The 13,566-nt window shown below is 41.4% G+C and overlaps 1 protein-coding gene across 2 annotated transcripts in view; it reads left to right on the forward strand.

The window, feature by feature from the left end:
* SNX18 (sorting nexin 18) overlaps nt 1–13,566 on the forward strand; it is a 61,902-nt gene that overhangs the window by 22,134 nt on the left and 26,202 nt on the right. The window contains exon 2 of one of the 2 annotated variants that reach the window (XM_064405091.1): nt 2,320–4,938. The exons of the other annotated variant lie outside the window; for it this stretch is intronic. Coding sequence (XP_064261161.1) covers nt 2,320–2,351 — 32 coding nt within the window. The 3' untranslated portion in view covers nt 2,352–4,938. Of the gene's footprint in view, nt 1–2,319; nt 4,939–13,566 lie in introns of those variants that run through there. 2 annotated transcript variants of the gene reach the window in all.

Here is a 13,566-nt window from a genome sequence, read left to right on the forward strand (position 1 = left end):
AGGAAAGGGTTCTTCACCCAGATGGTTTTTTTATTATTCATCCAGATAGTGTTTGGGCACTGGAGCAGGCTCCTGAGGGAAGTGGTCCAAGCACCAAGCCAGACAGAGTTCAAGAAATGTTTGGACAATGCTCCAGCATATGGTGTGTTTCGGGGATTCCTGTCTGGAGTCGGTCTCCTTGGGATCAGGAGTTGGACTTAATGATCCTGATCAGTGTCTTCCAGCTCAACATATGGTGTATGTTTATGGTGTAGGGTGCCTGAACTCCATTAATGCTTGCTGCACTATATAAGAACTACAGTATTAATTGTATTTGGACCAAGTATGACATTGACCACTTATGACTGACTGACTACTGAGTGGTGTGGTCTGGGACCCAAGTGTACTCTACGGTAATGTGAATGTATATTGTGTGGGATTATGGAAGCACCAAAGGAAATCTAGCAACTTAAATAAATGAATGTGAAAGAAAGCATATTTGCTCTACATCATAAACATTTCTGTTTCATGTGATTCGTGTAGTTTGTTTTCCATCCATCACAGTTTTTGTGTTGTTTTTGGCATACTAAAAATTATTAGATATTTGATTCCTATCCCTTTTCTTTTGTGATATTGCAGAAGAGAGTTACCCGTATGATTTGTGCATGTTCTCTACATTCCTGTTGCAAATGAAATTGGCTTGGCTTTAGAAAATTTTAATCAGCTGCTTGCACTGAAAATACCTACATTTCTTGGTGAGGCACAGGTATCTTTTTGGTGAATTACAACGTCTGCTTGGCAGTACTTGATTATTTTGCCAGACCTTCACCATTCCAGCTACCATCTTCCATGCTGGTTCTCTGCTGCAGCCTGAATTCTTCTGGGAAGCTTAAGTGAGAATTGCTCAGCTATTTCTCAAAAGGAGTTAATAAAAAAAATTTAAAAGGGTGTTTTGTTTTAAATTCTGTAAACAATTTGGCTGGAAATTTTTAGTTCTTTCATACTTTGGAGAAAGGACTTGATATATGGCAGAGTCGTTATCTTTTATAACCTTAGATGTGCTTTCTGCACAGCATGGGAAAATTTGTCCATCTATTTCCAAGTTAGAAGTTTCTCAGGGCCCTGCTCTGCTCAATTTTGACACATATATTTTCTGTAACTCCCCTTTGCTCCAGGCAATCTTGATTCTAACCTTATTCAGCAGGACCTAAGTGAGACTTTGTCTGTAATCCTTTTCCCCTTCATTCAGAGGGGGCTGAACCTCTCAGGGCACAAGCTGAGCAAAGAAGCTGTCGATAGGTGCTGCCAGCTTTGTAGGCCTGGCCGCGGGAGAAGAGGAGCAGCAGCCTGGGACAAGTTTGATGTTGTGCCTGGCAGCTGCAAGAAGGTGGATGTCAGAGATAGCTGAAGAGAAACAGGAAGATAAGAAAATAGTGAAGAAAGAAAGCCTTGTGACTACAAAAGCCTGTTCCTCCAGTGCCTAATTAATACCTTGGGCTTCTAAAGCATCCGTGGCCTTTTGCTGTTTCTAAATAGCCATCATGAGCAGGCAGAAAATGAGCAACTTTAGTTCTGCTCATGGTGAGGACAGCAATGTTTTGTTTCCATCATTACAAGTTACTTTCTTTGCTTGATGAAAAATGTTACTTCCTATGCTCGATGGGCAGTTGAAAACTGTTGAAGAACTGTAGGTTTCAGGGCTGAAGGAAATGCCATAGTTCAGGCCCAGTCAGGCAGCCTTTTTTCTTGGGAAGAGGAGATCAATTTGGGAAATTGTGCATATAAAAACTCCTGTATTAAAGAATTCTAAGATTAAACATTCAGTTAAAAAAAAAAAAGAAAAATAAAAAAAATATTTCTTATGGTAACTAGTATATCAAGACACCTCATGAGACATGTGAAAGAACTTGTTGCACTGTTTCCCTGCCTGATTAAGTGCACATGATATAAAGCACTGTCTTAATCAGCTTAAGGTCTTTCAGAGAGGTTGTTGTCTGGCTAATCCTTACTTCTTTTGCAGCATCAGTTGTACTCTGCACAGTGAGAAAGAGCGGCAGAGTGAGGATCAGGTACGGGTGGCTGTCAGCCTGAATGGTGTTCAGAGAACACGACTCTGTCCTGTGTCTACCCAGGCTCTATGCAATATAAGCCATGTGAGGTAAATCATTTATATGCTCTACATTTTATGTAGGCTTAAGTTTAAACGCAGGAGTTATACTGAATAAGGTGCTAGGAATTCACAGTTTTCACTGAAGGTTATGCACATTCTGCTTTGGATAAAGGAAATACTTCAAATGCAAAGTTGTCTGGAAGAAAATAATCAGGTGTTCATTTCTTTAGGTAGACCAGCACAAGTTGGAGAACATTTGTAATCCATTAGCAGCAAAAGAGGAATAGTATGCCCAGATCATATTGTTGGAATGTTGCAAATGTAAGTATAATCTCCTTGAAATTAGATTTCAGATACTGATTTATTTAAAAAAAAATCCCACCTGATAAAATTAATATTTAGCCTTCAGAATGAAGTGTGAGTATTATTTAGGAAATAAGGGATGGGGCCACATGTTGAGTAGCAAGTATTCTCACTCAGGTACTGTTCACTCCATGAATGGAATGATAAAGGCTTTCTGAGATAAATCATAGAGTGATCATGTCACTGGAGCACATTTTGGATGTATATTCACAGGAAAGCAGAATTGGCCACAGGGGCTAACTTACTTCTGGCATTTCCTAAGGCTTGAGATTATGCTTTTTAATTCAATAATTTCTCAATGTAACACAGTGCAGTACAGTATGTGTTGCACATAGAAAAGTAAATTATGTAATATATGTAAGTAAGGTAATTTCGATATACTTCAGTCTCATGCAGTTGGCAAAAAAGCTCAGGCATGCCCTGAGTTAATTTAAATACAAATTAATAATAGATACAGTAAAACTTAATTTTCTAAGTTAAAAGGCATCTCCTGTACTGACTGACTGATAGACTTGCCACTTAATTTGGTCCCACTTTGAAATCAATGGGATTTTTTTTGCTTGACTCCACTGGGAAGGATATCAGGCTCAGTGGTTTGAAATTACATCCCTCCATCAACCCAGAAGTGTTCAGCCTAGACTATTCCCCTCCTGTGCTCATTTACAACTGAATCTAACATACAGAATTTTGAAGTTGCCTGTCAAAAAGCTCTATCCTGCAATTTTAATCAAAACCATTCCCTGTTTTGGGGAATGTAACATTGTCATTTGAAATGAAGAATGGTGGTACTGGTTTTGGTTTTAAAAGACATTTCCAAGAAGCATGAAAACCTGTGAAAAGATAAAATCAGGAATCTTGAATTTAATCTTTTCTCTCTTGAGTGTTTTAACTGGCATTAACTATTTTTTATGGAGAAAATAATGCTGCACAGGAGGAACATCACATAAATACATTAAAAATTTTAGAGCTCGGTGAGACAGTACAGTTTTATTTGCAATGAGTTAAGGTGACTATTTCTCTTGGTACACCCTGTTTTTAAAAATCTCTTTGGAAAAAAACCTAGAGTCAGTTCTTTAATTAAAAGTGAAGATGGTGAAATAATGTTTTAAGAGTATCCTCCCTTTGATTTCTAGTCACTAGCCCTGAGGTAAGTGTTGCAGGAGACATTTAGTTCCTTCACAGTCCTTGAGAGGCACTTGGCTGGCTCCCTGTCCTGCAGGAGGCTGTAGTACCCATTGCCTCCACCCCATCACCTTAGGCTTCCTAAGGTGACTGGGGAAAGAGCTGCAAACAGCAGTTCAGTTTCACAGGCAATTTCTGGTTGCAAACACGTGAACAATGTTGCAAAACAGCACTTGCAAAATCATAATTGTCAGAGTCCCCCAGTGCCATCCTGGCAGGGTGCTGCCACATTCAGTATTTTTCATTTTGCTTTGCTTAGAGAAGTGTTGCAGGCAAGATGACTACCCCAATTTTTAAATCAAAGGAATTTAGGACCATGCTGCTGATTCGATTGCTGTGTCAAATCTGTGCCAGTGCTTATCTATCAAGGGTAGATTTAATTTCATATAATTTTAAGAAACATAGAAAGAGTTTTTCAGAACTTTAGTGAGCTTTGGGAAAACCTTGTTTGCTTGCATCATTGTTCAGGATCTGTGAAACAAGCTCATCAGAGGTAAGGTCCCTGCTGTCAGTCTGGTACCAGTGTGGTTTTGCTTTGTGCCCATGGGTAGTTGCTGTGTAGAAACAGTCTGTCCAATAGACTAATGCAAACCTGACTGAATGTGCTAATGAAGAATTGCTAGTTGGTAAGAAAAGCATGCCTTCTCAAGCTCAATTACCTTCTCTGGGAGAGGCTTTCATTTCAAACATGTAGTGTATTCAGTTTCTTTTATTTTCCTTGCTGCTATCTCTGTGGGAGTCACTTGTGAATAAGCATGGACAGCTTCTCTCAGACAGCTCAGACTGTTCCATAAGCAATATCCATTCAAAAGCTGTAGCTGAAAGGCAGCTGTATCTCTGCTTTAGGGTAAATAGTCTGGCAGGTGCCTTTAAGCTCTGAGTGACATGAAAGTCACATGTAAAAACGAAGTTGTGATGACACATGTTAAACCCACATGCATATGGATGTGGCCAATGCATCATCCTGCAGTGGTGAGCAGCTCAGTGGTGAGCTTGTCCTATTCTGCTGGTCTTTTCCCCCAGGTGATTGTCAGCAAAAACACTTTGGTCTCACAGTGTCTCAAATAGGTAAGTTTCTGGGCTCTGCTGTCCGTACCCCCACAGCACATGCAGTGACAAAGAAGTGTGTCTCAGTTCAAGAACCCATTGCTCATACTTTGAACCGCAGTTAAGGAGCATATTTGGTGCAAGAAGTTGAGCAATATGAATCCCTGTGCCTGGGAGTGGGGAGGAAAGAATTTTAACTGCTCACAGCAGCAACTGGATAAAGGGCAGACTCTGCACCTTGCAACATTGTTCAGTGTATCGGTGTGGTAAGGAAAGCCTTGTCTGGAACATGGGCAGGAAGATGAGAAGGAAGGGGGAAGTAATTGTCCCTTCCCTCATAGCCCAAGTGCAGACTGTGGAGCTGTTTGTTGACAACCAAAGAGAGAAGCTGAAAGATGCTGCAGGTTTCCCTTTGGATCATTCTGAATCATGAATGCCCAATAGGGTGAAATAGAAGGCAGTTGTGGCTATTTTCTCTTTAGAATCATTATTTCTTGGTCTAAAATATAGAAGCAGCCCCACCAGGAGGAACCTCTGACAGTAAGTGCTCAAATGGCTTCAAGGTCATCTCACAACCTCCCTTGAATTCTTCTGCACTTGGAGACAGCAAGGAAAGGACAAGCCTTAACTCACACTTATCACAGATGCTTGTTCCTGAGACATATGGTCCTGGATCTCTGAAGCCAAAGGAGCTGGGATTCCTTTACGCATGGGTGAAGCTATTTCACTGCTATCCAGGACATTGCAGGAGGCAGATATTCACACTGGCATCACTCAGGGCTCAGCATTACCTTGTTCCTTAGCAGGACACACCGTAGGTGCCCACCTCCCAAAGAGTGGTCTGGGATGTTAGTCCCCAGGCTATAAAAGCTTTCATCTGAAGCTGTACAGGAAGGATATAAGCTCTCAAGGGGCTGTGTGCTCATTACCCCAGTGCTCATTCCATCCTCTGACTACTTCTGTATGTTCTTTTGCTTCTCCCCCTGGGAAATGTGTATGCAAATTGTTTGGGGAGTCAAGTCATCTGATGCAGAGATCCTCTCCATAAGCCAGGCACCTTAAGCTAGGTTTACAGGATCTACAGTCTTATGGGCCTTAAACAGTTATCTGCTTGGATAGTCAGGAAGCTTTGTTCAAAATAGACCTAAAGTAGATTAGCTAAACCATGTTAAAACATTATGTCCGTGCGCTCATTCAGGATTCATGCTATTCCCATTTAGCCTTATTTGCTCACATACTGAAATAAAGTAAATCAGTTTAAGCTCAATACTGAACAAGAGTGCCCAGTGTTTGCATAAGGAGTTATGCAGCTCTAATACCTAAATTCCCATATGTAGCTGACACATGCAGACTAGTCTGAAAATTTTTGCACAGAAAGGATGCCAAATAATTTCCTGTATATTCTAGAATTTATACAAAGTCTGAACAACTTTCTCACTCCTAGCATCTTTTCAAAACTGGGATTAGAGGCTAACACTGCTCTAGTAGAGGTTAGATTCCCAGTAGGAGCTACAGCTGCCTATGTACAGGAATCCCAAAACCAGAAAAGGCAGGGTGAGAAAAGGCTTTTCGAGCCTACATGGTTCTCAGCATTGCTGCCATACACCACCACGTGTGCGAGGCATGACGTGCCTGCTGCCCTTCACACCACGCTATGCCATCCTTCTGCTCACAGCCCTCTGCTGAAATGTATTCCCACAGACCAGTCAGTGTCCCCGCTGTCTGAGGGAGGAACAAGCATAACAAAGGACAACTGGCAAAAATAGGTTGATAAAATTGCATTGTCGAGTCTGGAGTCTGTGATCTGTAGCAATTGATAATGTTATCTACATGTTTTTCTTATTATTGGTGCATCAGGCATATTCTGTCTGAAACAACTCTATTTTTGTACAAACTTACTATACATGTATCCTTTCTGCATTGATTATATTACTCCAATTGGGCTGGCTGCATTCTTAGAACTTGGATTAAAAATTCATTAAAACTTTTGTCAAGATTTTACCTGTCAGATACTTCTTTTCTCTTGTGAATAGCTGTCACTGAAATACTGTTTCAGTGGTTAATTTGAACTCTTTTTGGCTCATTTTTAATTCCTGCTCAAATGTTTGTAATTTCATTGTCTGACAGTGAGCAGAACCTAATCTCTATCAGTGGGGAGATAATGGGCTTTTCCTGATGATGAACAATACTGATGAACAATACTAAGGAGCCCAAAGGAGAGGTGTGTCCCAGAGTGTAGTGAAGCCAACATATGAGCTGCTGCCATGAGCTGCAAAACAAGAATGTTTGGGGTTACATTCAAGGAGGCATCTAATTCTCAAATTATGTATTTAAAATACCTTCATCAGCCACCACTCAATCCTGAAAGTGCCTAATTCTATAACTACTTACATTTTCATGTTTTGTTTTTGGAACTGATGCAATGGAGGTGCACTTTGCACCTCCCTTAAGGCACTTTGCACCTCCCTCAAGGTTGCTCTGGTCTTTGTAAGGTCAAATACCTCATTGCTTAAGGTGCATGTAAAATTCACCAGCACAGATGTACTGGACCTTGCTCTAGCTGAGTTTCTTAGAGTTGCGATGGTATCGCTAGAGGTTACCTGAAGGTGAGCAAGGTCTAGATTATGCATCTGCCCCTTGAGTGCAGCATCCAGAAACTGAAACCTTAAACTGTGTTCAATTTCTTCTGGTTGATCGTGAAGGCTTTTCTCTAGTAGGAGAGTTCATGGTTCCATAGCGTTGTCTCCGCACTTACATGCCAAGGGTAAGACCCAATGCTTCCCAGCTAAGCTGAGAGCCTCTCTAGGAATTCAGAGTGCCAGGTGCATTTGAACTTGTACTCATCTGGAAATGTGGGCTATTTTTTTTTCTTTAAACTGTCTTTCACAGAATCACAGATCTATTAGGGTTGGAAGGCACCTCAGGAGATCATCCAGTCCAATCCCCTGCCAAGGCAGTGTCACCAAGACAGGTGACACAAGAACATGTCCAGGTGGGTTTTTAACATCTCCAGTGAGGGAGACTCCATGACATCTCTGGGCAGCCTGTTTCAGTGTCACCCCCAGTGTAAAGAAGCTTTCTTCATGTTGAGGTGGAACTTCTTGTGTTTTAATTCATGGCCTCCTTGTCCTATCACTGGGCACCACCAAAAAAATCTGACACCATCCTCTTGGCACTTGCCATTGAGATGTTTATGTGCATTTATAGTCTTAGATAGATTTATGTGCATGTCAGTTTTCTCTTTTCCAAGTAGTCCCAGCTCCCTCAGTCTCATAAGGAGATGCTCCAGACCCTTGATCATCTTTGTGACCCTTTGCTAGTAGCTTCTTGTCTCTCTCTGAGAACCCCAGAGCTGGACACTCCAGATGTGGCCTCACAGAGCCAAGTAGAGGGGCAGGATCACCTCCCTTGACCTGCTGGCCACACATATCCTGATGCATCCCAGGATCCCACTGGGCCTCCTGGCCACCAGGACACACAGCTGGATCATTTTCAACTTGTCACCCACCAGGATTCCCAGGTCCTTCTCAGCAGAGCTGCTCTTTAGCAGGGTAGCCCCAGCCTCAGATGATATGTGGGGTTATCCTTCCCCAGGTGCAGGACCATGCACTTGCCCTCGTTGAACTTCATTAGGGTTCTCTCCACCCAACTCTCCAGCTAATCCAGGTCCCACTGAATGGTGCTGTGTGATAAAATAGCCAATATTTTGTGTATGAATTGTGGTGATCCTGCATGGTGCTAGCTCAGGCTGTAAGCACTTCTGAAACTAGTGACAAGGCTTCGAGTGTCATAATTACTAGGCAATGAGGCTGAGTTAGGGTAAACCACAAACTGCAACACAGTCTTTCTCACCTTCTTCAAGACATGTATTTTTAACATAATAGAAGGTTAATTATCAGTGTATTTTGAAGTGGACTCTATGCCTGTGTCAGGGCTTGCTGATATGGGTGTCACTGAGTAACAACAGCAGGTATCTACTTTCAAGTTGGAAGAAAACAAATTATAACAAACACACTCAGTTCTTGCACATTTATTTATCAACATGTATAAGGAAACTGGCATCCTTCAATAAAATGAAAATATTAAAATCCTGTTGACAGCAGTATCTTCCAGCTGTGATTTGTTGGATATTTATTGCCCACACTGATGGTAGGCAGCAGATGCCTGCTTTTTCATTACTGGCACCCCCTTATAAAAGAAAAATAAGAAGCCAAACAGACAAAAAACACAAAACACACAAAGAAACAAACAGATATTTAAATGGGTCTGTAACACACTGATGCATCTCTTCACTCAGGTTATCATTTCATGTGTTAACTAGAATTATAAACATAATGTCAGTATATCTATACCTCCTGTTCAGTGCTGAGTATTTAGGTCATTTTGTCATTCTCTTCTGCTAATTGTTTTGTGACTCACAGACTTTGAAGTAGTGTATTTTCTCTCTTATCATACAAGCTGGAAGAGTGCCCAAAGCATATTAGTTCATCAGCCAGCCATTTGTACCTGCTGCTCACTGTCTGCTACTGCTAAATATATGCTAATGATGCTGTCTGAGCCTTGAGATGAATTTGTAAATTGTGCTCATGGCAGGGAAATGAATGCTACTTACAAAGGTGACAAAGAAAGCATGGCTTTTAGATGAGATGAATCACCACATTATATATTACTCTAGGGTAATAAATTATATTTTCAGTTTGCATTCATTTTTTGAAAATGTGATTATAGTGCAACTGTACTATATGAGAAACCTTTTAAAGTCTCCTGAGGTAGAATAAAGAGACTATAATAGATTTTATTGGGTTTTTTAATGATCTGATGTTTAAATACATACGAATCTGTTGCAATGTGAGTTTTTAATAGGACTTTTCTTAATATTGTGTTGCAATTAAAAAAACCTGCAGCCTTCGAATACTTTATAATACTTTTTTCCTTTTTTTATGTTACTTTTTAACAACACTGCACAATGTCTGAATTACTTATCTATAAGACATATCAAAAGCAATGAAATAATATGAGAGCAAATCAATTTGAAATTTCAATGTGCTGTAAAATAATGCGGCCTCTGTTAAATATGTTTGGTATGAAAGGAAAATTTGAGCCGACTCTAAGTACAGCTGTAGTTGGAATTGTTTAAACATTTTTGAAAGATTATTGAGGTATTTAAAAGACTGTCTGAAATTTGGGTTCTGCATTTCACAAAGATGCAGAGGAATAGAGGCGGGGATGATTTTGGAAAGCACTGCCCTTCCTCTTTATTTAGTGTTTTTGTAGTGCCAGAGCAGGTCATGCCAATGCCCTTCCTAAGTGCTTTTTCATGCCCTATCCTATCCCTCAAGCTGAAACAGGAACAGAAGAGGTGAAGGGAATCAGCCAGACACACAGAGTGGATATTTTGGCTGTCTGCCCATGGAGTCAGTGATGGGCATCCCAGGGCACAGACACTGCTCCTCCCTTGCCTGGCTGCTGGTCTCAGCAGTTCCCAGAGCCAGGCAGTGCCACAGGCTGGACTGGGAGGCAGAGTCCAGCTTGGGGGAACTCTTGCAGGAGTCTGCAAAGGAACCATACTGTTGTTGAGGCCCAGAACTGGCTGCTGACTGGGAGCTGGGCTGACCTTAGGTACAGGACAGCATGACACTCTGAGGTACAGAATTGCCATCTCATGGGAAGGCCAGCTCTAGTTCTTAAACCCTGTTCACATGTAGTGTCCAAAACATGTTGGATCAGTCTAACTGGTCAGACAATCTGGGAAAAAACAGTCTTAATAATTTCTAAATAAGTCATTGGATTTTCTTTCATATTCTAAACTACTGGAATTAGAAACTTTTGAATTTGTCCTTGCAAAGGATGAAACAACATGAATGAACTTTTGAAAATATTTCTATTTAGCCACAATAAAATATTTATCAAAAAGCAATGGCCAAAAATATGTGCAGGAAGTGTGACTGAGAAATCTAAAGGAGTCAACTTAGGACACCAGGTATTTCAGCCACACAAACATCCCAGACTATGAGAGCACCACAGTGGCAGGAATCATCTTAACCCACAGTAATTTCTGGAGCTGTACTTAACCTCTTATAGGTAGCACTAAAATTCACCACATGGGCTTTCACAGAATCACAGAATAGCTTGAGTTGGGAGGAACCCACAAGGATCGTCACAGCACCATCCCCCAGAATTACATCCTGTGCCTGAGAGCATTGTCCAAGTGAGCTCTGTCAGGCTGGTGCTGTGACCACATCCCAGGGGAGCCTGTTCCAGTGCCCAAACACCCTCTGGGGGAAGAATCTTTTCCTAATATCCATCCTAAACCTCCCCTGACACAACTCCAGGCCATTGCCTCAGGTTCTGTCCCTGCTCACTCAGAGAAGAGATCAGGGCCTGCCCCTCCTCTTCCCCTCCCAAGGAACTTGTGACTGCAATGGGGTCTCCTCTCAGTCTCCTCTTCTCCAGGCTGAACAGACCAAGTGGCCTCTGCTGCTCCTACAACCCAGCAGCTTTAAAAGAAAACCCAAGCTTTCTCAGTCCCTGCACATACATCGTGGTTGGAAAATAATCATGAAATATTTTGAGTTCTCTGTGAATGTGTTGCTATTAGATAGTTATTATGGAAACCTAAATATCTCCAGAGACAGCACCTCTGCTGTGTAAACCTTTAGCCCTGCAATGCAGTACTGCCTTCCAGCAAGAACCCATGAGCTCTGCAGGGGCTTTCCGAGGTCTCATGGCTGAGAGGCCTCAGGTTTGCTCTGTCTGACTATCTCTTGACTTGCCTGCAGCTCTGTTTTGCTTTGTTTAAACTCCAGTTAATCAGGTGGCTATGGCTAATTCCCTCTACTTGTATTTATCCTTGTGTGGTACAGTCGTGGTTTTACATAGCTGGCAGTAGCAAGCAGTGGCTCTGTGTTAAATGAGAAGTTTAAGACTCTGCCACACAATATAAGGCAAAGAAACAGAGGTGTGGTATGACAGCAGAGGACTTGAGAAGTGGAGATACAGAAAGCACCACAGAGGCTTAGGGGGATGGAGCAGTAAGGGATGAGACACAGGCTTGGCACTTGAGACTCACCAGTTGTCCATTTTAGAAATATGGATCCCGATCTGGACTAATCTAATTTGACAGCTAAGAAAAGGAACAAGGAAATAATATCTAACATACATAAATAGTACTATATGTAGTAAATACATTTCTTAAATGAAGCCATAGACCAGGAAAGCAAAAGAAAGGTAAAAATTTGCTTTGGAAAGCATTAATAAAAAAACCTCTTATCCCAAGTGCATATCAGGGAAGGAAGAAGAATCCAATGCCATGACCATCACATTGCTAATGGTGAGTGACTCCAGGAGCTATGGTTGATGCTGTTATCCTCTCCTGCTGGTCTAGAGTTCCTGAAGGTCCAGAAGAAAGTGAAAGGGTGAGCATATGTCCAAAGAAAGGGGTAGAAAATATTAAATACATGCATGACAATTTTATTATTGCTATGATTGAGACTTTCACCATACAGAAGTGCTCTAACTGCATTCCTGGTCTCCCTTCTTCTGCAATAATAACATCTACATCTTGAAATGTAGATTAATTAATGATTCTTGAAGTAGACCATTAAGATTTTTGTTGCAGTAACAATAAATTCTTGGCTTTATTTATGTATGTGTTGTGCTTTGTCTTAGTTCACAAAGAAGATTTTGAGCATAATGGTGTATTATTTCACACACAGAAGGCAAAGAAATGTTTATTGTCAACTCGGGGGTGCCTAAGACAAGGGAAGCCAGCACTTTGAGCTTGTTGTCCAGTACTGGCACTGACTGCACGGCTGCTCTGGAGCTAGCACCTTTTAAAAGTGATTTGCCATATATTCCGTTTGTAAATTCTTTTGCAGACACTGTTTCCTGAAGAAACAAGATGTTTTCAGTCAAGAGCCTCTCTGGAAAGCAGAGGAAAGCAACATGGCTGTTGCTCAGTTTGGGTGAGCCCCTCCCTCTTGCTGGATGCTGCCCGTCCCCTTTCTGGCCCAGGTCTGTGTCTCTGGTCTGTCTGGGTCACCCTAGTGCTGACCATCAACCCTGGCCCAAATCAGAGTAAAAGCCACGGGAGAAAAGGGCAAATTTAACTTCAATCATTTTGGAGGAAAGAGGCATGATAATAACCATGTCAGTCCCTGTCTGTGGGAATGGGAGGGCAGAGATTTAACAGCCATGGGAGGCACCTGGCCTTGATCTCAGAGGGCAATGTGTTTTGTTGTGTTTTGTCTTTTCCCTGGTTCTGTCTCAAGAGCTGTTACCCACAGCAGTATCTCAAGGTAAAAATACTACTTTCTTAGCATTAAAAGTGCCATGCTGAAGTCATGTTAGGGTTTCCAAAAGGAAATTTTTACCATGTCTGAAAGACTTGGACCTCCATTTCTGGAAATGATGTGTTTATATATTAAATTGAGATTAACTGTGAAAAACACTACTGTGCAACCATAAGCACCAGAGGACCAGGGAACAGCTAGAAATGTCAGGGAACAGTAGAAAAATCCTTACAGTTTTAGCAAAAGGAGATGGATGTGGGAAGAGAGGTTTTTATTACAGATACCATCTAATGGTAGTTTTACCAGGAAATAACTGTATATTTATATTTTTAGAGGCAAGTTTCCAGCCTAATAATAATACTGTTGCTGTCTGCTGAGAGTTGCTGTGCCTGTGAGAGTCCCATACACTGAGCAACTTGCCATAAAGGAGGAACTGTGCTGCTGTGCAGAAGTGAAGGCTTTATTCAAATGGATATGCTCAGGTTGCTGTAGGTACGTGGAAATGAGCACACACAATTGTTAGCAGGCACAGAACAAGGCAATGGAATAAGCCTTTATTTTATATTGTTTTTTCTGTTGTCTGAAATATCAGGA

This window comes from Passer domesticus, chromosome Z (genome assembly GCF_036417665.1).
Source record: "Passer domesticus isolate bPasDom1 chromosome Z, bPasDom1.hap1, whole genome shotgun sequence".
In the NCBI taxonomy this organism is placed as follows: domain Eukaryota; kingdom Metazoa; phylum Chordata; class Aves; order Passeriformes; family Passeridae; genus Passer; species Passer domesticus.